This window comes from Bison bison, unplaced genomic scaffold, assembly GCF_000754665.1.
Source record: "Bison bison bison isolate TAMUID 2011002044 unplaced genomic scaffold, Bison_UMD1.0 scf7180017864519, whole genome shotgun sequence".
Taxonomy (NCBI): Eukaryota; Metazoa; Chordata; class Mammalia; order Artiodactyla; family Bovidae; genus Bison; species Bison bison.
Window position 1 is genome coordinate 11,019,036 of NW_011495072.1, and position 26,554 is coordinate 11,045,589.

Genomic DNA, 26,554 nt, shown 5'->3' on the forward strand with positions numbered 1-26,554 from the left:
GGAGAGAAAGCAAGACACGGGGACCAAAGCTCTGATGGAGCAGAGGTGTTTTATTCAACATTGTGTGAGTATTTATACTGTCTTACAAGGCAGCTATTTTCAGCAGAGATAAAATCAAAACTTACAAGTTATCAAGGAAACATGAGGTCATCCATATGAAAGAGAGAGGGTTGTAAATATCACTTTTACAGTATGGTTCATAAAAAGGAAGAGGTTCGTAAATAGTTGCTTATCACTGTATGTAAATGCATGCATACTTCAGCCCCCGGGAGTAGCTTGCTGCTCCACTTAATTCCTGAATATTCAGGAATTAATAAGGGACAGAGGATTCATGACAGATCCAAAACAGCACACAGGAAGCCTCCTGTTAAATGCTTCCTGACAGACAAGATACTGACAAATTATATATGAGACAAAAATTTTCCACTTGTTTATAACATTTTGAATAACAAAATGCAAACTAGGATTGCAATAATTTACAAAAGGAACCATGTTTAAGATGAAAAGTATGGAAGACAAGAAATGCTATTAAGAAGAAATATTTCACATTTAAACAAATGTGTTCATATGTGATTTGCAACTGTCTTCATTATCACATATTGCCTCACTTTTTTTAAAAAGGACTGAGTTATTTTGTTCTTTAGGTTTTTTTGATGGTCATCTCTTACGTCTGAGTCTAAAATTTAAGTTTTAAGATAGTTATTTATTATTTATGTGGAGGATAATTTCTTTATAATATTGTGTTGATTTCTGTCATATAATCAACATGAATCAGCCATAGGTATACATATGTCCCCTCTCTCTTAACCCTCCCTCCTACACTAGCTGCTGCTGCTGCTGCTGCTGCTAAGTCGCTTCAGTCATGTCCGAGTCTGTGCGACCCCATAGACGACAGCCCACCAGGCTCCCCCATCCCTGGGATTCTCCAGGCAAGAACACTGGAGTGGGTTGCCATTTCCTTCTCCAATGCATGCAAGTGAAAAGTCAAAGTGAAGTCGAACAGTCGTGTCCAACTCTTAGCAACCCCATGGACTGCAGCCTGCCAGGCTCCTCCATCCATGGGATTTTCCAGGCAAGAGTACTGGAGTGGGGTGCCATTGCCTTCTCTGCCCACACTAGCTATGCCCTTTCAATTTGAGCATATAAATCCAGAGTCAGAGAAATAAGTTCACCTGTTTTTGAAGTTCTGTTGAAATACAGCCCCATCCATTCATTTATGTATGTCCCATGGCTGCTTTCACACTACAATAATAAAGGTGAACAACTGTGATGATGGAGAACATATGGCTTGCAAAATCAAAAATATTTACTGACTTAAAGTTTCATTAACTATTAGTTTACTGGACTTTTTTATGTTAGCAGTTTTACTTTTTTAAATAATCATTTATTTATTTAAAAAATCGTTTTTACTTCACATTATTCCTACTTTTGCTTAATATTTTTTGCTTAATAACTGCAAGAAATGACCATCCAGACAAATACCCAACAAGACTCTTCTCCAAAGCACCTGAGGGCTATGACTTGAGGCCAAGTCAAGACTTGAGGCTGTGCTATAACAAGCCCAACTTCACCATCCAGCCACTCTTTGAAGGATCTGCCAATCATATTGTTATCTGATGAGGCCTACACTTTACCTCAAATGGCATTCTCCCTCATGACCGCACAGAGTGGCTACACTTTGGTCCACACACTAGCTCTGCTCATTTCAGGTCAAGTTATCCAAGGGCCAGCTACAGCCCACTAAATGCTTAAGTTAGGGAGACCTAATGGCTAGACTTAACAGAAGCAGAAGATATTAAGAAGAGGTGGCAAGAACACACAGAAGAACTGCACAAAAAAGATCTTCATGATCCAGATAATCACGATGGTGTGATCACTCACCTAGAGTGAGCCAGACATCCTGGAATGTGAAGTCAAGTGGGCCTTAAAAAGCATCACTATGAACAAAGCTAGTGGAAATGATGGAATTTCAGTTGAGCTATTTCAAATCCTGGAAGATGATGCTGTGAAAGTGCTGCACTCAATATGCCAGCAAATCTGGAAAACTCAGCAGTGGCACAGGACTGGAAAAGGTCAGTTCTCATTCCAATCCCAAAGAAAGGCAATGCCAAAGAATGCTCAAACCACTGCACAATTGCACTCATCTCACACGCTAGTAAAGTAATGCTCAAAATTCTCCAAGCCAGGCTTCACCAATACATGAACTGTGAACTTCCAGATGTTCAAGCTGGTTTTAGAAAAGGCAGAGGAACCAGAGATAAAATGACTCTTGAGAGTCCCTTGGACTGCAAGGAGATCCAACCAATCCATTCTAAAGGAGATCAGTCCTTGTTCTTTGGAAGGAATGATGCTAAAGCTGAAACTCCAATACTTTGGCCACCTCATGCGAAGAGTTGACTCATTGGAAAAGACCCTGATGCTGGGAGGGATTGGGGGCAGGAGGAAAGGGGGACGACAGAGGATGAGATGGCTGGATGGCATCACTGACTCGATGGACGTGAGTTTGGGTGAACTCCGGGAGTTGGTGATGGACAGGGAAGCCTGGCGTGCTGCAATTCACAGATCGCAAAGAGTTGGACACGACTGAGCAACTGAACTGAACTGAATTGAATGGCTTTCCCCTAGACCTATAGATTTCAAATCTTCTGATGTTGATTCTTTATCTTAAGTGGCTCAAGAAACTATATAGTACTGAGTCGCTTCAGTTGAGTCTGACTCTTTGCGACCCCATGGACTGTAGCCTGTTAGGCTCCTCTGTTCATGAGATTCTCCAGGCAAAGATACTGAAGTGGGTTGCCATGCCCTCCTCCAGCAGATCATCCCAACCCAAGGATCGAACCCTGCATCTCTTACATCTCCTGCATTGGCAGGTGGGTTCTTTACCACTAGTACCACCTGGAAGCTAGGTACCTATATGCAGAGCCCTAAATCTATAAAATGGCTGTAGAGTTTCCCAGGGTTTTAACTAGAGATACTTCTTTCACGTTTCCAACCGTTATTGAACATTTACTGTGTGCAAGGTAGTATAATAGATGTGAGATATAAAGTCAAATAAGAAATGGATTCTCTCCTCAATGTCTTTATGACCAAGTTAGAGAAAGAACAAGTTAAACAATGATTATAATACACTGGAAGCAAATGTTATTGATATATGTTGTAAGAACACAGATGAAGAGTATCTAAAGCAGAGAAAACTTCCAGGAGAAGGTGACAGAAGTGAATCCATCAGGATCCCACACCATCAGTAGACTACTCAGATGTCCCCAGCACCCAAGAGCCCCCTGAACCATGACACAGCTACACATACTACAAGCTGAAAGGAGGCAGCCCATGAATGCTGAATTAAAGAGGAAACCAGGCACAGAAGGGCCTGGCCTCTGTAGACACCTCATGCTAAGAAACAGAGGTGCATGAAGTGGAGATAGAAATGAACAAGCAATAGTATAATCCCACCTGTGCCCGACTTCCCACCACACGCCCATCCATGCGGCCCTGCAGAGCACAACAGAAGGGAAAATGGACACCACCACACACCCAACATAGTTGGTCATGACTCCAGGAAGCCAGGAGGGAATAAGACAAGACACAGCAGGTGTGATAAAGCTTTACTGGGGATCAGACAGGCTGGGCAGGAACCACACTGGGAAGCACAGACTTCACACCAGGCCAGGTCTGGTCTTCAGGGCAATATTGGTAGCTCAGAACAAAGCTCCATGGGCCAGGGATCTGGCTGGGCTCCTCACAGCAGAAGCAACCATGGAAGGGAAGGATAGTCTGGGTGGCTTTAGTGCAGGAGGGATAATGTGGGGTGGGGGAGGACCTTTGCTTAAAAAAAAAAGAAAAAAAGTGGGAAACTGAAATAAAGGATGGCTGGAAAGAGGGGGTGGGAGGGAGATAAGGGGGCCAAGGAAGCATCTAGAGTGAACAGAAGGAGAATGAAAAAGACAGATGGTTCCGCGGGCAGGAAGGTCCACTTGGTCTCCAAGGCACTGGCTCCTCACGCCCATCTCCTGGTTGCGGGCACTACTTGTTGCCCCACACAGCAAGCTTCAGGAACAGAGGGCCTGGGAGGAAGCGGCTGGACTTCATGTAGGCAGAGATCTTCTTCAGGCCCTGAGGGTGGGAAAAAGGTCAGGCTTCAGGTCTGCTGCCCCACTACAGTTCATGCAGGTCTCCCTAAGTTTGGAACCTAGATATAGCCCTTCCGTGTGGAGTCAAATATTGGGACAAAATACCATCCTCCTGGTGTCCCCAACTCTGGAAAGTTAACTCTTTCAATTATCTGTAATTCAAGTGATATCTTGATAAAACAGGACATTTGGAGACTCCACCCAGGGCTTGTTGCTGGAGATGACGACATAGGTTCAGAATCCCTAAATGACTTCCCTGCAAGATGGGTTCTACTGAGACCATTTATCAGATGGGAGACTGAGGCACACAGAGGATAAGCACCTCCCTCGTGCTCACACTGCACATAAGTAATATGGCTAGAATGCAGCCTGCTCGCTCTCCCTCTCAATTCTGAGGTCTCTCTGCTGCACCCACTTCCTCACAGCTGAAAAAAAAAACAAAACAAAACAAGGAGACTCACTCATCATCCACTTATACAAACAGTTAAGTGACCAGTCCTGGCAGTTGCCCACCAACAGTGTGCCCGTAGGGGAATTCAGGATGGGAAAAAACAGATGAAACATTCTCTGTTTTGGATACACAGTCCCTAGAGAGTTACAATGCATCTAAAGAAGCACTCTAATCAACCTAGGTTTGTATAGTTTTCTACCCAGAGTAAAGCACTAAAATCAGTAACTTGAGATCCCTAGCTTTTGGTAATTAGCAGTAATCTTTACCAAGATGTATAATTGATTACTCCTATTTCCCAGACCTCCTCCTCCACCTCCTGAAAGCAGTTTCCCAGAAATATCTGAGATATCTGAGAGGGTGTCTCCTAGCATACAGGTCTCCAAATAAAAGGGAAACTCATGCTCTTACATTGTGTGGGCTTTGTTTCCAGTGGACAGTTATAGTGACCACAAAGGAGTTCAGATGAGACTTCTTACTGGTATTGGAACCTTACAAGGAGCTGGAGCCTTGGTACCAGCAAGGCCCCTTGTGCCGGTCCACCTCTGTACGTGATCATATGAATTTAGGTGAATCTCTCATGATCTCAGATTTACCATCTTGGTTGACAATCCTGAGTTTTCTTTAGTGGTACATGAAAAAGCTTCCTGTCATCTCATTTTAGAGATACTGAGAAAGTACCCAGCTGAGACACTGGGAAGGTTCAGGTTGGGTGGGAAGGTTCAGGTTGGGTGCGTAGGTCAGGGACTGGTTGGTGTCCTTCCTTGGATTGACTAATTTACCAGAGTTGGCCAGAATATAGTGTAGATACCACATGAGATCTCTTAGCTCCATAGATAAGGGACAGAGCTCCTCCTGGCCAAGCAAGGCTTTTTCAGGCAATTGAGAAAACTTGCAGGAGTGGTGGAGGCAAGTCCTCATACCACACAGCAATCCTATAGGGAATCCCACTTTTTAAAGAAACTTCCTCATCCAGGGACACACACAAAAGGTTTGGCCAACCTGTGTTCCCAATGCCCACGGTGTTTTCAGACTGTCTGAGACATATCAAAGACCTGAAATGACTACAGGGTGACAACGAGCAGAGTTAAGCTCACAAGTAGCAGAAGGGCCCACCAGACACACTTATCAAAAGAAATTTACCCTGACAAACATACTGTGAAATGGGAAACAAAGCTTTATAAACAAAAGAAAGAGGGGTGACAGATTGCCAACCTGAGACTGACACTACAGGCAGGTTCAGGTACATTACATATGGAGTTTACACTTGCAAATACTTACTTAATTGGGGAAACTATACCAAAGGAGATCTCATCCTAAAAATGGTCAAAAAAGGGTTCTTTGACACTCAAAATTAGGGGGTTTTTGTGTACACAGCTAGAGGAATGGGTTTTAAAATCAAACAGCCTGAATGATTTAGAAGGCCTGGTAAAATTGGGATTACTTTGGCCAAAAAAAGTTTTGTTTTCAAATTCTGACCTTAAGGAAACAAAAGTCCTTCTAGGAAGAACTTGCATCATCTCCCTGTAGCTTTGAGACATAAAAGTTCTACCTCATCTTCTTAGGCATCTTCCAGTGCACTTTGAAAGCTTAGTCTCTCTGATCGTGAAGGTACACATACGGTGTATGGCTGGCAGCAAGTTGCACAGACTGTGATTCTAAGAGTCTTTTTGTCCAGCTATGCTAGCATTAGCTCAATGTGTCATTAGAGGTCCCACTTCATAAAGGGTCTTTGTTGTTTCAACCCTCCTTGTGTCTCCCTGTACAACAAAGGCCTTTCCTTTCTTAGACTATATTTGTGAGTAAACTTCCTGGTTCTTGAGAAGGCTGCATCCTTTGCACTCTCTTATGGGCATTCCTCTTGCCTCTTATTGGTTTGAATTATAACTAAGAATTCTAATAATGGATCCTTTAAACTGGGAAACCTACTAAATTGGTAAATTTTTAGAGATCTCTCATTGAAAACAGTTGTTTAGCTGGTCCCTATGGAAAAATCAAACTAAAGGGTGGATACACAGATACATAATGGTGGCTAACCTTAAGAACTTCCTTAGTTTCAAACCCATCAACCAACCAACAAAAATTGTTCCTAGAGCTTTATTTATGGTCTCAGCTTCCCCTCAATGGATCTTACAGATGCTAATAAAAACAAAAGAATAACTAAAGTTAATTAGGTTAATTAACAAGGGAATAGTTAAAAGCTGAAGGGAAAGTCAAGTGAGCTCTTCCTACAAAGTAGAAATTTTAAAGGGACTGGTTCCAATAGGATGAAAATATTTAGATGGCTATTAAGAGGTATGATAACTGAAACAGACTTTGATGGCATGAAATTAAAGATTTTGATCCAGCACTACCAAAAAAGATGTTTTGGATGGGCCAAAAAGACCCTTTATCAGTCCCCTTAAATGTTAGAGACCCAACAAATCCACTCTATTTACCCCAGTGTAGGAAAATTTTAAAGGCAAGAAAGTAGAAAAATTCACCAGCAATTGCTCAGGGCAATATGCCAAACAATCCAATAAAGATGGAAAAAAAAGCCTGGGTCCCTTGGCTCAACCCCTCACTGGGGACAGAACTGGGTAAAATGGCCAGGGAATAAAAGGGAAAGTTTCTGGGACTCCTTATAAGACCAAGACTTGTTAACAGGATCCTTACAAGGGCTATGGTTAAAGGTAAAATATTAATAGTTGATAGAATTGAGATGAAAGTTTATTTGTTATGGGGAAGAACAAATCTGCCTCAATGTTGGATCTGTTTCTTTTTTTTTTTTTAAGATTTGTATCTTTTTTTTTTGGCTGCACTGGGTCTTCATTATGAGCCTGGGCTTTCCCTAGTTCCAGCCAGTGAGGGCTACTCTTCATTATGATGCAGTCTTCTCATTGCAGTAGCTTCTCTTGTGGTGGTGCACAGACTCCAGGTGCATGGGCTTCAGTAGGTAGTTGCAGCACATAGACTAGTAGCTGTGGCTTTCAGGCCCTAGAGCCAGGCTCATTAGTTGTGGTGCAGGTTTAGTTGCACTGCATCATGTGGAATCTTCCCAGAACAAGGATTGAACCCATGTCCCCTGCATTGACAGGCAGATTCTTATCCATTGTACCAACAGAGAAGTCTAGATCTGTTTCTTTTACTTTAAACTTTGTTTCCCATTGCTTTTGTTCACTAAAAGGATACCCTCCATACATAATGGCCTGGCCTGGGGAACCTGCCCCTCTGCCTGAATGTTAAACCAAAGTGCCCTTATTCAGGACCTGTCCACCTGTGGATGGCTACAGGAAGGAAAAAATTAATATATCCCCTCCCCAAGGCTGGCAATTCCAGGAGATATTTGCAAGATTAATGACCTTTTTACTTTACTTCCTCACCTCCCCCATTTCTGTTCTATAAAAGAACCTGGCATCCAGACCCTGATAAGATGGTTATTTTGAGACATTAGTCTGCCATCTTCTCAGTCTGTACCTTGTCTCTCAGATGATTGGCCTGTTGTGCAGCAAGCAGACTAAACTTGGACTCAGTAACATACTAAAAAGTGGTATATTTGAACAAGGCTTTATGTAAGATGGTTATATCTCTTTTACCGGATTATACTGTGGGGATATACAAACATGTCTCACTGGGGAATGCTCCCCTGCCTGGCATAAGACACCGCATATAATCTGCCTCTCAGGCAATGTTAATTAAATATAACAGAGGAAACCAACAGGGTTACCTGAGCCCACACACCATAAGGTTAAAATTACAATCTAATATTCAGGGCCTAATAAAAGCAATACTGGAGTTTGGTTTGGGGGTTTTGTTTGGTTGGTTGGTTTTGTTTTTGACCAAGGGTAAACTGGTCTGAGTTTGACTTGTGCACTCAGAAAGAGGGCCTTCTGCAAACATTTGAAGACACAATACACTGATCCCTAAAGTTCTAGAATAGATCTTTTGATTTCCAGTTTAGTTGGAAATTTTCCTACTGATATAAAAAAACAAAATTTAAAAAAAAAGGTAGTTGGTCAAATCAATCTTTTGATATCATTTAGGTAGCAGCCCAGTTCTTCAGGGAATTGAAAGCAACTGTGTCTTGCAAATCTCCACAAATCAGGGGACTTCCCTGGTGGTCCAGTTGTTAGGAATCTGCCTTCCAGTGCAGTGAAGGCAGTTCAATTCCTGGTCAAGGAACTAAGATCCCATATGCCCCGGGGCAACTATGCCCGCACACCACAGAGCCCATGTGCTCTGGAGCCCACGCAGCACATGCAGAAGCAGCCTGAGCACCACAGTGGAAGACCCCACACGACACAACTAACACCAAGGTAGCCAAAAAAATTCTGTATTTTAAAAAATCTCTTCACGTCAGATATGTAAATATAGCACACAATGACCTGAGACTAAGCCTGATTAACTTAATAAGGTAGAATCTAACACCAAAGGGAAAAAATAACAGAAAAGAGGTGTTTTTAAATTCAAACAACTGGAAAGGCTCCTTCACGCAAAATCTAATTTACAGCCTTTTAAAGGATTTGTCAAGAATGAAGGACTTCCCTGGTGGTCCGGTGGTTGAGAATCTGCCTGCCAAATCAGGGGACGTGGGTACAATCCCTGGTCTGGGAAGATTTCACATGCCAAGGGGCAACTGAGCCTATGCTCTACAGCCTGAGAGCCACAAGTACTGAACCTCAAGTGCCTGGAATCTGGTGCTCTGCAACAAGAAAAGCCACTGCATTAGAAGCCAGAGCACCGTGACTAGAAAGTAACAGAGCTCCCTGCCACAAGAGAAAGCCCAGGCCCAGCAACGAAGACCCAGCCCAGCCAAAAATAAATCAATAACTTTTTAAAGTTTATGAAAATAAAAGACTGAATGCAAATCTTATATCGTTTCCATGAACAGCAAAAAGCCTGAAGATATTCCCTCCTAACTGGTATAGAAAGGGGTATGCTTCAATCTACTGCAGTCAACCACAGACAATCCACCCTGAGATTTCAGGATGAAGAAAACCAGGATGAAACATTCTGTGTTTTAGACAGGGGGGCCCCAGAGAGTTAGGATGCATCTCAAAAAAAGAATTTTCATGACTCCAGATTTACCCATCTTCCCACACAGAGAAAAGCACTAAGATCATTAACTTGAGATGTTTGTTTTTCAATAATTAGCATTAATCTTTTACCAAGATGCATGCTTGACTATATGTATATCCCAGCCAAAAATTCATATACCTACTGTCTCCTACCCTACATCTTCAGAGCTCTATGGGAAGCTGTCTCCTGGGTTCCAAACAAAATTGAAGGTCTCCAAGTAAAGTCAAAACTCACTGTTCTTAAGTGGTGTCAAATGTTTCTCCATTGACATCTCTTCATAGGAGTATTTGTTCCTCTCATCAAGCAAAAAATAATCTCTTCCTCAGAAAAGGCTCCTAGTTCACAGGGTTTGCCCACAGAGGGATGAAGGCCTAGCAAAGCAAAAGGGCTCAGAAAGTGGCCAGGCAACATAAAGAAGAGACCACATTTCACCCTATTACTCAGCAAAACATGGATCAGACATGATAGGAGGGTGTGGAGCAGTAAGCCTAGCTCAGGCCAGACTCTAATTATTCCACTTAAAAGACACAGACCAACTGCCTGGCATGGGACCTGAGTCCACTCTCACTTGGCCCCAACCTACATCCTCAGTCCTGCCAGAGCCAACCAGACAGTGAGACACTCAGGTGTACCTGTGCACCATTTTCCCAAGACAGACAGTGCCCAAGAGCTCCCAGGACTCCAAGATCTAGGGCTGCCTGTGCCCTACAGCCCAGGGCCCAACAGGCCACACCGCAGGCCACGTCTGTCCCCATCCTGCCTGCTGGGCAGTCACCCCAGCTCTTGCAAAATTCTCAAGGCAACAAGCCTTGGACCAAAACCAGAGCTGATGAGAACTAGCTGAGAAAGCAAATTTCATGATGGGGAGTAGGAATACGAAACAGATTGTAGGCCAAAACACCGAGTGGACAACAGCTTCAAATTCCCATATCTGTCACAAAGCAGACTCTGTTGCTCTCCAGCTGGGTGAATGATGAGCTGAGAGGTGAGTTCAGGCTGTGCTCCTCCAGAACCAAGGTGGCTCCACCCACACCACACAGCTCAAGGTTCCTATAGTTCTCCAGCTGCACTGAGCCCAAGAGACTGGGTGCCAGGACTGCATGACTTCTGTATCCCACTTGTGCCTGACACAGTGTCTCATACAGGGGAGAGGATCAGATCAGAGAATGTGACTTAAAATGAATGTACTATTGCATCTCTGAGATGGAATCTGGAGTTAACATGAAGGAAAAAGGGACTGGAGATGAGGAGTAAAGGAACTGCCCACCATAAGAGGTGTCAAGATAAAATCCTTGCACAGGACACCTCTGTATGCACCCAAATCCCAGCACCAACTACAGCCCTGAGAATCTCAGAACAACAGGTGGAGGCTCAATTGCTGCAGAGCCCTTTGGAGATCAGGAGAATATATTGTCTGTGTTTTTAGAACTTGATATCATTCCTACTGTGTCTCATTCTACTAATGCCAGCTGCATACCATCTCCTGAATATTCTGCTTCCTACACATTTTCCAGAACTGTGAACCCAGACAATAAAAGGACCTGAGCTTTTCATTTCAGTACAGGAGATGGACAGCCACTGACTGCTGCCCATAGAAGCCAGACAGTATGACAAGGAGACCAGCACAGCCTGTACTGGTTGTGTGACCATCAGAAATTACTTATCCTTTCAGCTTAATTCCTTATCTGTAAAATGGAGAGGATAATTGTTCCACATGTAAGAATGTTATAAAGGTTAAATGTGACACAATACACGTCAGTAACTGAGGAGAGATTCTGGTAAACAAAATTCTCCATAAACGCTAGTCTTCACTGTAGTTCTAACTAGGAAATCAGGGAGAATAAGGGAGAGAAGAAAGACGTAAATACAAGGGGTTCAGGAGAATCACCTCAAAACGAGAAATGAAGTCTTTCAGGTTTGGGAATGCGTCCAGGCACTTGGGCTCAAATATGCGGTGCATGTCAAGGACATCGTAAACCAGGAAATCCACATAGGTGAGCTGCAGGAAGACAAAGCATGAATGCGGACTGAACTCTGAACCTGGGGAAAATGACAGTTATCCTGCCCCCAAAGCCGTCCAACTCACCTTGTCCCCTGCAAACCAAGGCCTCTTCCCCAGAAACTCTGAGAACAGCTTGATTTTTTCAGGGATCTCCTTCAAGAAACCAGGCTTCAGTTTCTCCTGAGACACAAAACAGCTGTCACCACCCTCACACACAGACTTCCCGGCACAGAGCAGTCCTCCCGGCAGAGAGCAGTCCTCCCAGGGCTGTGTCTGATCCCAGCCATCAGGTGAGCAGTCATGTCCCTTGACTGTACGTGAGTCAGGGTCCAGGGCCAATTCAACCCACCTGTGTTCACTAGACTCCTATGGGAACCATCTCCCATCTGTGAGACTGTGGGAAGGCAAAGGGCAAAACGCACTGTTCCCGGACCTGTCACCACTCAGCTCCAGACACCTGCCCTGGGTCAGACCAGCAGTGCTGTGAGACCTGGCGGAGCTTGGTCCTCAGACCTCAGGCTGATCAACACTAAAATAACTACGAAAGAAGTCCTTTGTTCCAGTGTGGGAGACAGAATGGTCTGGATGCCTGGACAGTTGGAAAGAATTGGGAGCTGAAAGGAAGGAAGGAAAGGAATAAAGTCTGACCCTGGGCTGCCCACTGGACACATGTGTTTAGGCCTTAGATGTGGAGAGGAGGTGCTGGGGTAAGGAGGAAAATATCCTGTCTAGGAAGTGAATTTCCATCCAGGAGAAGCTGGACTCTTCTTAAGATTGGTGGGAACTGAATCAGAGTTTCCAAGAAAATGTCTTGGTGGATAAGTAGCTCTAAGGAAGTAAAAATCTAAAAGACCAGTAGATGAGATCATGACAAGCGTCTCACACCCTGTCCCCCCAAGAGAGAGGACTCACAAAGTCAGGGCTGTAGCAGATCCTGGCCATGGCAAAGCGGACATCCATAACCTGGTTCTCCAGAATGTCCACACGAATCATCTCCTCCTCTGTCTCCCCACCTGTGGCCACACAACAGAGACTCAACCTCAGTATCCCCTCCAGCCCAACCCAGGGCATGACGACCTGCGCCCCTGCCCCCAACCCCAGACCCACTCACACATGTTGTGCTTGCGAGCAATGTACCGAAGGATGGCGTTGCTCTGGGTGAGCTTGTGAGTCCCATCAATTAAGTAGGGCAGCTGGAAGAACAACAGGGTCTGGTTATTTGGGCCACCAGACTCCCCTGTACTCCCTCCATTGACCAAAGCGCAGAGATGAAACCTGGCATTCACAGAGCCTAAATACTGTGGTGGGCACTAAATAATATGCTGCAAAATGGAGGGATGAGCTGGGACAGAGTATCATGGAAGGGCAAGGGAGAGAACCAGGAAGCTGAGAGACGGAGCAGAAGGCACCTGTTCCTGAAACCTCTAAGCCAGGAAAGGAGATGGATGGAGACACTGTCCACTCCCCCTCCCAGCACCCCAGCCCCTGCACCTACATTGGGGAAGTCCAGACCCAGCTTGAATTTTTCATTCAGCCACTGGCTTCTGTCATAGTCGGGAGCTGAGAAAAAGAAGATGCAGTGAAACAACCTCCCAGGAATCCAACCCTCCTTCCCGGGGGGACCGACCAAGGAATCAGAGGCAAGACCCCCTGAACTGGTGGATATGGACTCTGAACTGAATTCTAATCTCACATGGAGCTTTGGAGGAAAGCACACATAGAAAGATTTGAAACCTACCTGAGATGAGGCTTACAGAGAGCTAATGCAAGCACTAAGCAGAGCCCAAGGGGCTCTCATGTCCTGCTTTGGAGGACAGCTGCACCCTCAAAGGGTTTGGGAAGGGGCAGGTCCCTAGTCCAGCTGGTGGAGTTTGAGGGATGGGAGCAACAAGGCAGAACATGGGTTGCTTGGCAACAAATCAATACGAGTTGAGCAGAAGTTAGAATAGAAGAAGGATTTCATTACCATCTCCTACCGAGTACTGTCTCTCCTCATAGTTTGTGTCTGTGTACTCCAGGAGAAGGCGGATGGCATGGGCCAGCTGGGAGAGACGGTGGGACAGAGGGCAGACGTCAGTCTTGACTGCAAAACTCTCACTGTTCCAGGTCACTTCCACACCTCCAACTCCCTCAGCACCATCACCTGCACCAGCCCACCCACGCCACACACACACACATGCCAACAACCAGAGAAGATGATCGGGGTGAGGGGAGAGGGGCTCCGCTGTAGCAAGTCCTGTGGAAGTTTCTGGTTTGAACCGGCCTCAGCCTTGCAGCATTTTCCCAGGGGGGCGCAGCATTTCCCTACCCGCCTCCACCTTGCCCGCCCTGGGGGACCCCAGCTCACCCCGCGGATGTCCCAGTAACCCAGGATCATGGGCATGGTGCAGGTTATGACGCTCAGAAAGGAGAAGCTCCAGTGCACTTGGGCTTGAAACTTTTGAATCCGGGAGAAAGCGGGCCCGGAAGCACCCGCCCCTCTTCTCGGCCCCGCCCCCAGCCCAGCCCCTGACTCAGCCTCCGGCCGGCAGAGCAGGGTCTACTCTGTCTCAGCAGATTTCTTTGGAAGCCAATCTCTGGGCACCTAGAGATCAAAGGCCGCCGAGGTCTGGCTCTCCTGGTTTCCGACCCCAGGGAGACGTCAGCTAACCGGTGGAGTTGCCAGTGCCCTCGGGAAACAAGCCTGAATTATAACATTAAATCGGCCCGTGTTACAGGAAGATAAGAACCCCAGGCAGTCCTAACGCTCCCCCATGACTTATTAATATAACCCATGATAGCTGCGGTCTTACAGAACAGACCATCGGTGCGATAGAAAGAGGTGAGGAGGCAGAGAAAGGAAATGTGGTTTCCCTCTGCTCCTTTCAGGGACTGTGTAGGACCCATCCCTCATCATGTGCCTAAAAATAAAGATACAACATAAATTAATCAAGTAGTTTATGGCCTCACTTGTGAATCTAAATCCAGATCCACACACAGCAGAGAGGGTACCCAGGTGCAGCTCTAGAGATGTCCTGACAGACAGCTCCATGTCTCTCACATTGATGAGACAGTGATGGGGAGTGTGGTGGGAAAGTGACCCAGGGGCGACCATTCCTCTGAGTGTGTGGCTCGGGCGGGGGTCCATAGAGGGGTGACAGCCTATACAACTCCACACAGGACCAGAGTCAGAGTGGCCCCACACACCCTCAGCTGCCTAGATCCACAGATTACAGCCCTCATCCTGCCTCCTGACCCAATGTGATTTTAAGAGAGTGATTTGTGTCTTTCAAAAAATTATATTGAAGTATAGTTGATTTACAATGGTGTGTTAGTTTCAGGTGTACCACAAAGTGATTCAGTTATACATATACAGATGTTCACCCTTTATCAGACCCTCTTCTCATATAGATTATCACAGAATATTGAGTAGAGTTCCCTGCACTGCACAGTACATCCTTACTGGGAATCCATCTTATATACAGTAGTGTGAGGGCTCAGTGTCTTTTGATGTCACTCTATGATCTGTGATCTGAGGTATAATCTGCACAAGAATAATGTCCTACCTGCCAACTTTCCTCTTTGCAGGCAGAAGTTTATTTCAAAATTAGGAGAGTAGGACATAGGTTGGACTGTGGTTTCTTTTCCTTGTTGAAAGGCTATTACAAAGTAGTGGATATAGGTAATTAATGAGAGGAACTTTAAAAAACAAATAAATTTTGTAAGTTAATACACAAAGTTTGTATACTACAAAAAAGTATTTAAAAATAGAGCTTCCCAGGTGGCTCAGTGGTAATGAATCCACCTGTCAAGGCAGGGGGCACAGGAGACTCAGGTTTGATCCCAGCGTCGGGAAGATCCCCTGGAGAAGGGAATAGCAACCCACTCCAGAATCCTTGCCTGGAGAATCCCATGGACAAAGAATCCTGGCAGGCTAGATCCATAGGGTTGCAAACAGATGGACACAACTGAAGCAACTTAGCACACATGCATGCACACATGCATGTTGTAAGAACACAGATGAAGGGTATCTAAAGCAGGGTAAGCTTCCAGGAAAGGGTGGCAGAAGCAAATCCACCAGGATCCCACACCATCAGCAGACTATTCAGACTCCTTCCCCGGCACCCGAGAGCCCCCTGAACCATGACACAGAAAATGCTCCTAGTTCACAGGGTTTGCCCGCAGAGGGATGAATGCCTAGCAAAACAAAAGGGCTCAGAAAGTGGTCAGGCAACATAAAGAAGAGACCACATTTTGCAATACTGCAAGCTGACAGGAGGTATCCCATGAATGTTGAATTAAAGAGGGAACCAGACATAGAAGGGCTCCCCCTTCTGCAGAGATCTGATGCTAAGGAACAGAGGTACATGAAGTGTAGATAGAAATGAACAAGCAATCATATAACCTACTCATCCCAACAGTCTACCCCCCCCACCCCCACCCCACACACCCATACCCATCCATGGAGCCCTGCAGTGGACAAGAGGGGGAAATAGACACCCACACACACCCAACACAGTCAGTCATGACTCCAGGAAGCCCCGAGACAATAAGATAAGACACAGCAGGTGTGATTAAGGCTTTATTGGGCATCAGACAGGCTGGGCAGGAATCACACTGGGAAGCATGGACTGCACACCAGGCCAGGTCTGGTCTTCAGGGCAGCACTGGGAGCTCAGAGCAGAGCCCTGTGGGCCAGGGGCCTGGCTGGGCTGCTCACAGCAGAAGTAATCATGGAAGGGAGGGATAGTCTGGGTGGCTTTAATGCAGAAGGGATCATGTGGGGTGGGGAGGAACTTTGCTCAAAAATAGTGGGAAACTGAAATCTTTAAAGTAGGGATGGAAAGGGGTGTGGGAGGGGGATAAGGGGGCCAAGAAGCCATCTAGAGTGAACAGAAGGAAAAAGAAGAAGACAGATGGTTCTGCGGGCAGGAAGGTCCACCTGGTCTCCAAGGCACTGGCTCCTCACGCCCATCTCCTGGTTGTGGGCACTACTTGTTGCCCCACACGGCAAGCTTCAGGAACAGAGGGCCTGGGAGGAAGCGGCTGGACTTCATGTAGGCAGAGATCTTCTTCAGGCCCTGAGGGTGGGAAAAAGAACACCAGGCCTCAGGTCTGCTGCCCCACTGGAACCCAGGCACCTCTCCCCAAGTTTGGGACCTGGGGTACAGCCCTTCCATGTGGGAGTCAAATGTTGGGGCAAAAGATAGTCTTCTGGGGTCCCCAGCTCTGGGAAGTTAACTCTTCCAGTTTCTTATAATTCATCTGACATCCAGACTCACCACATACAGAGACTCTATACTGTATTAGGTGCTACATATCCACTAGACATGATGACATAGGTTCAGAATCTCTATACGACTCCCCTGCAAGATGGGTTCTACTGAGACCATTCATCAGAAGGGAAACTGAGGCACTCAGAAGATAAGCACCTCCCTCACGATCACATCGCACATAAGCAATATGGCTAGAATGTAGCCTGCTCGGTCTCCCTCTCCATTCTGAGTCTCTCTGCTGCACCCCCTTCCCCATGGCTGAAAACAAGGAGGTTCACTCATCATCCACTTACACAAACAGTTAAGTGACCCTCAGGGCAGTTGCTCACCAATAGTGCCTACAAGGGAATTCAGGATGGGAAAAAACAAGATGAAACTTTCTGTGTTTTGGATACATGGTCCCTAGATGGTTAAGATACATAAGCTCCAGAAAGAATGAAGTGGCTGGGCCAAAGCAGAAACAATGCTCAGTTTTGGATGTATCTGGTAGTAAGAGCAAAGTCTGATGCTTTTAAGAATAATACTGCATAGGAACCAGGAATGATAGGTCCATGAATCAAGGTAAATTGGTTGTGGTCAAGCAAGAGATGGCAAGATTAAACATCATCTTAGGACTCGGTGAACTAAAATGGATGGAAAAAGGAGAATTTAGTTCAGATGACCATTATATCTACTACTGTGGTGAAGAATCCTTTAGAAGAAATGGAATAGCCCTTATAGTCAACAAGACTCCAAAATGCAGTACTTGGGTGCAATCTCAAAAACGACAGAATGATTTTGGTTCGTTTCCAAGACAAACCATTCAATATCACACTAATCCAAATCTATGCCCCCACCACTGATGCCAAAGAAGCTGAAGTTGATTAGTTCTGTGAAGACCTACAACACCTTCTAGAACTAACATCAAAACAAAACAGTCTTTTTTCATCATCAGGAATTGGAATAGAAAACTATGAAGTCAAGAGATACCTGGAATAACAGGCAAGTTAGACCTTGGAGTACATAAATGAAGCAGGGCAAAGGCTAACAGAGTTTTCTCAAGAGAACAAGCTGGTCATAGTAAACACCCTTTTCTACCAAACCAAGAGACAACTCTACACAAGGACATCACCAGATGGCCAATACCAAAATCAGACTGATTATGTTCTTTGCAGTCAAAGATGGAGAAGCTCTACACAGTCAGTAAAAACAAAACTTGGAGCTTACTGTGGCTCAGACCATCAGCTCCTTATTGCAAAATTTAGGCTTAAATTGAAGAATGTAGGGGAAACGACTAGGCCATTCGAGTAGCACCTAAATCCACTCCCTGATAATTATACAGTGGAGGTGATTAATAGATTCAAAAGATTAGGTCTGGTAGACAGAGTGCCTGAAGAACATGGATGGTGGTTCATAACATTGGACAAGAGGCAATGACCAAAATCATCTGAAAGAAAAAGAAATGCAAGGAGGCAAAGTGGTTGTCTGAGGAGGTTTTACAAATAGCTGAGGAAAAAGGAGAAGTGAAAGGCAAAGGAGAAAGGGACGGATATACTCAACTGATTGCAGAGCTCTAGAGAATAGCAAGACCTATTAAATGAGATAAGGCCTTCTTAAATGAACAATGCAAAGTAGAGGAAAACAATAGAATGGGAAAGAATGGGAAAGACTAGAGATCTTGTCAAGAAAATTGGAGAGATCAAAGGAACATTTCATGCAAGGAAGGGTACAATAAAAGAAACAGTAAGGACATAACAGAAGCAGAAGAGATTAAGAAGAGGTGGCAAGAATACACTGAAGAACTACACAAAAAAGGTTTTAATGACCCAGATAACCACAATGGTGTGGCTACTCACCTAGAGCCAGACATCCTGGAGTGTGAAGTCAAGCGGGCCTTAGAAAACATTACTACAAACAAAGCTAGTGGAGGTGACAGACTTCCACCTGAGCTACTGAAAATCCTAAAAGATGATGCTGTTAAAGTGCTGCACTCAATATGTCAATAAATTTGGGAAACTAATCAGTGGCCACAAGACTGGAAGAAGTCAGTTTTCATTCCAATCCCCAAATAGGACAATGCCAAAGAATGTTCAAACTACTGTACAATTGCACTTATTTCACATACTAGCAAGGTTATGCTCAAAATCCTTCATGCTAGGCTTCAATAGTACGTGAACCAAGAACTTCCAGATGTAAAAGCTGTCTAGACAAAGGCAGAGATCAAATTGCCAACATTTGTTGGACCATGGAAAAAGCAAGGGGGGTCCAGATAGACATCCACTTCTGCTTCATTGACTGTGTGGATCACAACAAACTGTGGAACATTCTTAAAGAAATGGCAAAACCAGACCACTTATCTATCACCTGAGAAACCTGTATGTAGGAGAGTTAGAACCTTAGATGGAACAACAGACTGATTCAAAATTGGGAGAGGAGTAAGACAAGACTACATACTGTCAGCCTGCTTACTTAACTTACATGCAGAGTACATCATGAGAAATGCTGGCCTGGATGAATGACAAGATGAAATCAAGATTGCCGGGAGAAACATCAGCAACCTCAGATAAGCAGATGATGCCACTCTAATGGCAGAAAGTGAAGAGGAACTAAAGAGCCTCTTGATGAGGGTGAAAAAGAGAGTGAAAAAGCTGGCTTGAAACTCAACATTCAAAAAAATAAGACGATGGCATCCAGTTCCATTGCTTCATGGCAAACAGAATGGGAAAAAGTGGAAGCAGTGACAGATTTTACTTTCCTGGGCTCCAAAATCACTGTATATGGTGACTGAAGCCATGAAATCAGAAGATGTTTGCTCCTTGAAGGGCTTCTCTGGTGGCTCAGATGGTAAAGAATTCACAATGTGGGAGACCTGGGTTCCATTCCTGGGTTGGGAAGATTCCCTGAAGAAGGGAAAGGCCACCCACTCCAGTATTCTTGCCTAGATAATTTTATGGACAAAGGAGCCTGGCAGGCTATAGTCCATGGGGTCACAAAGAGTCAGACACAACTGAGTGACTTCCACTTTCACTTGCTCCTTGGAAAGAAAGCTATGATAAACCTAGACAGCATATTAAAAAACAGAGACATCACTTTGCCAACAAAGGTCTGTTTGGTCAAAGCTATGGTTTTTTCCAGTAGTCATATATGGATGTGAGAGTTGGACCATAAAGAAGGCTCATCACCAAAGAATTGATGTTTTTGAACTGTGGTGCTGGAGAAGACTCTTGAGAGTCCCTTGACCTGCAAGGAGATCAAACCAGTCAATCCTAAAGGAAATCAACCTGCAGTATTCATTGGAAGGACTGATGCTTACGCTGAAGATCCAATACTTTGGCCACCTGATAGGAAGAACTGACTCATTGGAAAAGACCCTGATGCTGGGAAAGACTGAGGGCAAGAGAACAGGGCAACAGAGGATGAGAAGGTTGGATGGCATCATTGACTCAATGGACATGAGTTTGAGCAAATTCTAGGAGATGGTGAAGGACAGGGAGGCCTGGTGTGTAGCAGTTCATGGGATTGCAAAGAGCCAGACACAACTGAGCAACTGAACAACGACACTGTCCTTAAGTTGTGAGGGTTTTTTCCAATTGACACTTGGTCATAAGAGTATTTGTTCTTCTCATTCTCCAAAATTATTCTCTTTCTCAGAAAAGGCTCCTAGTTGCAAGGGTTTCCACAGAGAGATAGGTCCTAGCAAAACAAAAGTGTTCAGAAAGTACCCAAGCAACTTGCAGAAGAGACCACATTTCACCCAATTATTCAGGAAAACATGAATGAAACATGATAGGAGGGGTGAAGCAATAAGACTAGGCTAGGCCAGACTCTAGTTTTTCCACTTAAAAGACAGACCAATTGCCTGGACTGGGACCTGAGCCCATTCTCACTGGGCCTCAACCTACCTCATCCTCAGTCCTGCTACAGCCAGCCAGGCAGAAACACTCAAGTGTACCTGTGCACCATCTTCCCAAGACAGACAGTGCCCAACAGTTCCCAGGACTCCAAGATCTAGGATTGCCTGTGCCCCACAGCCCAGGGCCCAACAGGCCACACTGCAGGCCACATCTGTCCCCATCCTCCCTGCTGGGCAGTCACCCCAACTCTTGCAAAATTCTCAAGGCGACAAGCCTTGGACCAGAACCAGAGCTGATGAGAACTAGCTGAGAAAGCAAATTTCATGATGGGGAGTAGGAATACGAAACAGATTGTAGGCCAAAACACCGAGTGGACAACAGCTTCAAATTCCCATATCTGTCACAAAGCAGACTCTGTTGCTCTCCAGCTGGGTGAATGATGAGCTGGGAGGTGAGGTCAGGCTGTGCGCCTCCAGCTCTAAGGTGGCTCCACCCACACCACACAGCTCAGGCCTCCTATAGTTCTCCAGCTGCACTGAGCCCCAGACGCAGGGCACCAGGACTGTGTGACATCTGTATCCCACTTGTGCCTGACACAGTGTCTCATACAGGGGAGAGGATCAGATCAGTGAATGTGACTTAAAATGAAAATACTAACCCATCTTTCAGACAGAATCTGGAGTAATGGGAAAGAAGACAGGATGGGAGATGAGGAGGGAAGGAAAAGTGCCCACCAAATGAGAAGTCAAGATAAAATCCTTGTACAGGACATCTATATTATGTTAGCAGAAATGTTATGTTAGTCACTCAGTCATATCTGACTCTTTGGGACCCCACAGACTGTAGCCCCCCCAGGCTCCTCTGTCCATGGAATTCTCCAGGCAAGAATACTGGAGTGGGTAGCCATTCCCTTCTCCAGGGTATCTTCCCAACTAAGGGATCCAACTGGGGTCTCCCACAGTGCAGGCAGATTTTTTACCATCTGAGTCACCAGGGAAGCCACCAACTACAGCTCTGAGAATCTCAGAACAACAGGCAGAGACTCAACTGCTGCAAAGCCCTTTGGAGATGAGGAGAAAATATTGTCTGTCTTTTTAGTCTTTGATATCAATCCTACTGTGTCTCACTCTACTAATGCCAGCTGCACATCATTTCCTGAAGGTTCTGCTTCCTCCACACTTTCCAGAGCTGTCAACACAGTCATGCAAGGGACCTGAGGTTTCTTTTTCCTACAGGAAATGAGGAGCCACTGATGCTGCCCATGGAAGTCAGACGCTCTGACTGGGAGCCCAGCACAGCCTGCTCTGGTTCTGTGACCTGCAGAAACTGCTTGTCCTTTCAGGTTGACTCCTTATCTGTAAAATGCAGAGGATAATTTTTCTACCGTGTAGTAATGTTATAAAGATGAAATTTGACACAATATATGTCATTGCTGAGCAGAGATTGTGGCATAAACCAAGTTCTCCATAAATGCTATTCTTCATTGTAGTTCCAACTAGGAAATCATCCAGGCTTCCCAGGTGGCACTAGTGATAAAGAACTCATCTACCAATGCAGGAGATGAAAGAGATGCAGGTTCAATCTTTGGACTGGGAAGATCCCCTGAAGGAGGGCATAGCAACCCACTCCGGTATTCTTGCCTGGATAATCCCATGGACAGAGGAGCCTGGCAGGCTACAGTTTGTAGGGTCACAAAGAGTTGGACACGACTGAAGCAACTTAGCATGCATACACTCAGGAAAGCATCAGGAAAAGGTGGGAGAAGAGACATAAATACTAGGGGGATCATGGGAATGACCTCAAAACGGGTGAGGAAATCTTTGAGGTTTGGGAATTCATCCAGGCACCTGGGCTCAAATATGCGTTGCAAATCAAGGATGTCATAAGCCAGGAAATCCACATAGGTGAGCTGCAGGAAGACAAAGCATGAATGTGCACCAAACTCTCAACCTGGGGAAAAATGACAGCTCTCCCTCCCCAAAAGCCATCCCCCTTACCTTGTTCCCTGCAAACCAACACCTCTTCCCCAGAAAAACTGAGAAGAGCTTCATCCTTCCAGGAATTTCCTTCAAGTAACCAGGTTTCAGTTTCTCCTGAGACACAAAACAGCTGTCACTGCCTTCAGACAGACTCCCTGGCAGACAGCAGGCCTCCCAGGCTTGTGTCTGATCCCAGCTGTCAGGTGAGCAGCCATGTCCCCTGACTGCACCTGGGGCAGTGCCCAGGCTGCAATTCAACCCACATGTCTTCATCAGACTCCTATGGGTACCACCTCCCATCTGCGAGAGGCGATGGGAAGACAACGGGCAAAACCACACTGTTCATGAACATGTCACCACTCAGCTCCAGACACCTGCCCTGGGTCAGACCAGCAGTGCTGTGAGACCTGGCGGAGCTCGGTCCTCAGACCTCAGGCCAATAAACAGTAGAATGACTAGGAAAAAAGTCCTACGTTCCAGTTTGGGAGTGAGAAATGGTGTAGACGCCTGAGCAGTTTCTGGACAGTTGGAGAGAATCTGAGAGGCTGAAAGACAAGAGGCAGAGGAACAAAGTCTGACCCTGGGCTGCCTACTAGGCACCTGTATTTATGCCAGAGATGTCGAGGAGGAGACACTGGGTTAACAATGTAAACACCTGTCTAGGAACTGAATTTCCACCCAGAGGAAGCTGGAGTCTTTCCTAAGATTCTCCAGTGTAGAGGACTGTGTCCAGCATTTCAAACCCTGTCCAGTCCAATGTGAAAGGACTCACAAAGTCAGGGCTGTAGCAGATCCTGGCCATGTGCAAGCGGACATCCATAACCTGGTTCTCCAATAAGTCCACTCGAATGTTCTCCTCCTCTGTCTCCCCACCTGTGGCCACACAACAGAGACTCACCCTCAGCATCCCACCCCAGTCCAGCACAGGACGTGGCCACCTGTGCCCCTGCCCCCAACCCCATGCCCACTCACACATGTTGTGCTTGCGAGCGATGTGGCGAAGGATGGCATTGCTCTGGGTTAGCTTGTGAGTCCCATCAATTAAGTAGGGCAGCTGGAAGAACAGGGCCTGGTCACTTGGGCCACCTGCATCTCCTCCCTTGCGTTAGAGAAGAGATGAAATCTGGCACTCACAGAGCCTGGCCCACTGCAGACACTAAACGCTGCTGCTGCTAAGTCGATTCAGTCGTGTTCGACTCTAAGCGACCCCATAGATGACAGCCCACCAGGCTCCCCCATCCCTGGGATTCTCCAGGCAAGAACACTGGAGTGGGTGGCCATTTCCTTCTCCAATGCATGAAAATGAAAAGTGAAAGTGAAGTCGCTCAGTCATGTCCGACTCTTAGCGACCCCATGGACTGCAGCCTACCAGGCTCCTCCATCCATGGGATTTTCCAGGCAAGAGTACTGGAGTGGGGGCCATTTCCTTCTCCAGCAGACACTAAATGATATGTTGTAAAACAAAGGGATGAGTTGGGACACAGAGCATCATGGAAAGGCAGAAAACAGAACCAGGAAGCTGAGAGACAGAGCAGAAGGCACCTGTTCCTGAAACCTCTAAGCCAGGAAAGGAGATGGATGGTGACACTGTCCACTCCCCCTCCCAGCACCCCAGTCCCTGCACCTACATTGGGGAAGTCCAGGCCCAGCTTGGATTTTTCATTCAGCCACTGGCTTCTGTCATAATCAGGAGCTGTGAAAAAGAAGATGCAGTGAAACAACCTCCCAGGAATCCAACCCTCCTTTCTAGGGGGACCCAGCAAGGAGTAGAGGCAAGACCCCCCTGAACTGGTGGATCTGGAATCTGAACCACTAATCTCACATGGAGCTTTGAGGGGAAAAACCAACTTAGAAACTTCTTGAAACTAGGTGAGTAATCCTTACAAAGGCTTCAGGTAAGCACTAAGCGGAGCCTGTGCCAATGGCTGATACAGGACCCAGCTGTGGGCTCTCATATCCTTCCTTGGAGGCCAGTTGCATCCTAAAGGGTTCGGGAAGGTGCAGGTCCCTGCTCCAGCTGGGCGGGCTGGAGGGGAGGACGACAGACGTGAACAACAGGGGTCAGAACACGGGATGCTTGGCACCAAACCAGCATGAGTTGGGCAGAAGTCAGGACATGATAAGGATGCCATTACCGTCCCCCATCGTGTACTTCTTTTCCTTATAGTTTGAGTCTGTGTACTCCAGGAGCAGGCGGATGGCGTGGGCCAACTGAGAGAGATGGCCAGAGGGAGAGCAGATGTCAGGTCCTAATTTCCTGACTTTCTGTGTTCCCACAACCTCAACACCAACCCCCACCCACACTCCCGCGCACAAGCCCCGCTAGAGAAAAAAGGGCAGAGGAATAGGACTTCGGGCTTGGCTCTACCAAGCTCTGAAGAGGAATATTCTAGTGAAATCAATCCCCATTGCACAGCATTTCCCACCCGCAACCCTCCCTACCCTGCCGGCCTCCATCTTTCCCGCCTTGGTGACCCCAGCTCACTCCGCGGATGTCCCAGTAACCCAGGATCATGGTCATGGGGCTGGTTTCCGTGCTGAGTGGAGACACTTCACAGGGGCTGGGCTGGAAATTTATCCTCTGACCCGGCGGTGAAGGCGCGGCCGGAAGCACCCGCCCCTCTTCTAGGCCCCACCCCCAGCGCGGCCCCCAACTCCTCGAGGCCTTTCCCAGATGCAACCCTAGGCAAGCGAAAATGAGACCTATTTCCGCCTCAGAGCCAAGGGGTCTCCAGAGACATGGTGCGGGCTCTGGGATGTCAAGAACCCCCGGGTCGGGCCCACTTGGTTCCTGATCCCAGTCAGATCTCTGCTAAGTCGGTGGAGTTGGTGGCACGCTCAGGAAACAAACCGGAATCAACAGCAGCAAGGCTCTTCTGCCTTCCCTTCTCTCTCAGGAACCGCTTAGTTTTGCCCTTGGGCTTCAGATATCCCACGAGCTCTGGGGAGCTCTGTCCACTAAGTTTAGGCCAAGAGCAGGTGCCCCTCAAATTGAGGGTTTAATTGGCTCCTTTCACAGGAAGAACAGGACTCCAGGCAATCCTAAAGCTCCTCAGTCAGTTACGATCCCTAACAGCCTCAAGTCTTGAAAGAAAAGCCTATCACTGGGATAGGAAGAACCACCCAGGTCAAGAAAACGTGCCTCAGTGCCTTTGTTCCGGACCTATGGAGGACCCAGCCCTTCCCTGCTGTTCTAAGAGTGAAACTGATCAAATGTATATTAACCAACTGGTTTATGGTTTGGATTATGAATCTAAATCCAGAACCAGGCCAGCAAAGAAGATATCAAAGTGCAGTCCAGAAATATCCTAACTGCCAGCTAGATGTCCCTCACATGATACAGTGATGGGGAGAATGGTGGTCACAGAAGGAATGTGACTGAAAGGGGAAGAGCTGTCCTCGGAGTAGTCAGTCTCCTCTCTTGTAGCAGAGAGTTGCCAGAAGGGGTGGCAGTCAGGAACCTGAAGGACGGTGCACAGGACCGCGGTCAGAGTGGGCCCAGCACACCCTCAGCTGCCCAGGTCCACAGATTCCAGCCCTCATCCTGCCTCCTGACCCCTGTGTAGTTCTGTGTATGAGAGGATGGTTCAAGTGTCCTTTGAATTCTCTCTGTGATATAACCTCCAGAAAACCAGCTTCTACCTGTCAGTGTTCTTCTTGGAAGTTTGAAGACTATTTCAAATTTAGGAGAATAGGACATAAGTTGGCCTGTGTTTCCTATTCTTTGTTTAAAGAGTATTACAAATTAGTGAATATATGAAAACAGATGAGAAGAACATTTAAAAACAAATGGGTCTACAAGTTAAAACACAAGGTTGAGGGACTTCCTGGGTGATCCAGTGGTTAAGA

At 46.3% G+C, this 26,554-nt stretch overlaps 2 protein-coding genes across 3 annotated transcripts; both read right to left on the reverse strand.

Moving 5' to 3' along the window:
* Positions 1-3,834: 3,834 nt before the first annotated feature.
* LOC104981668 (glutathione S-transferase Mu 1-like) lies at positions 3,835-14,114 on the reverse strand. The gene is made up of 8 exons (XM_010830899.1): positions 13,986-14,114; positions 13,605-13,680; positions 13,134-13,198; positions 12,750-12,831; positions 12,551-12,651; positions 11,723-11,818; positions 11,525-11,635; positions 3,835-4,113 (listed from the first exon to the last, which is right to left on the reverse strand). The coding sequence occupies exons 1-8, from the start codon at positions 14,019-14,021 to the stop codon at positions 4,024-4,026; spliced, it is 657 nt and encodes a 218-aa protein (XP_010829201.1). The 5' UTR covers positions 14,022-14,114; the 3' UTR covers positions 3,835-4,023.
* A 2,071-nt stretch (positions 14,115-16,185) lies between these two features.
* Positions 16,186-25,226, reverse strand: LOC104981667 (glutathione S-transferase Mu 1-like). 2 transcript variants are annotated; one of them, XM_010830897.1, is made up of 8 exons: positions 25,191-25,226; positions 24,841-24,916; positions 24,334-24,398; positions 23,678-23,759; positions 23,478-23,578; positions 22,724-22,819; positions 22,525-22,635; positions 16,186-16,698 (listed from the first exon to the last, which is right to left on the reverse strand). In XM_010830897.1, exons 1-8 carry the CDS (start codon positions 25,224-25,226, stop codon positions 16,609-16,611), a joined length of 657 nt encoding a protein of 218 aa, XP_010829199.1. In that variant the 3' UTR covers positions 16,186-16,608. The 2 variants fall into 2 exon arrangements, with proteins under 2 accessions (XP_010829199.1, XP_010829200.1); XM_010830898.1 differs by lacking the exon at positions 22,525-22,635.
* Between the last annotated feature and the right edge of the window lie 1,328 nt (positions 25,227-26,554).

Excerpts from the sequence above, each read along its gene's own strand:
- LOC104981668 (XM_010830899.1), bottom strand. The coding sequence starts at position 14,021 with ATGCCCATGATCCTGGGTTACTGGGACATCCGCGGG. Across the intron at positions 13,681-13,985 it reads GTTACTGGGACATCCGCGGG|CTGGCCCATGCCATCCGCCT; the intron begins GTGAGCTGGGGT and ends CGTCTCTCCCAG. Across the intron at positions 11,819-12,550 it reads TCTGCTACAGCCCTGACTTT|GAGAAACTGAAGCCTGGTTT; the intron begins GTGAGTCCTCTC and ends TTTGTGTCTCAG.
- LOC104981667 (XM_010830897.1), bottom strand. The coding sequence starts at position 25,226 with ATGACCATGATCCTGGGTTACTGGGACATCCGCGGA. Across the intron at positions 23,760-24,333 it reads TGGGCCTGGACTTCCCCAAT|CTGCCCTACTTAATTGATGG; the intron begins GTAGGTGCAGGG and ends CTGTTCTTCCAG. Across the intron at positions 16,699-22,524 it reads ATTTCCTCACCCGTTTTGAG|GGCCTGAAGAAGATCTCTGC; the intron begins GTCATTCCCATG and ends TCCCACCCTCAG.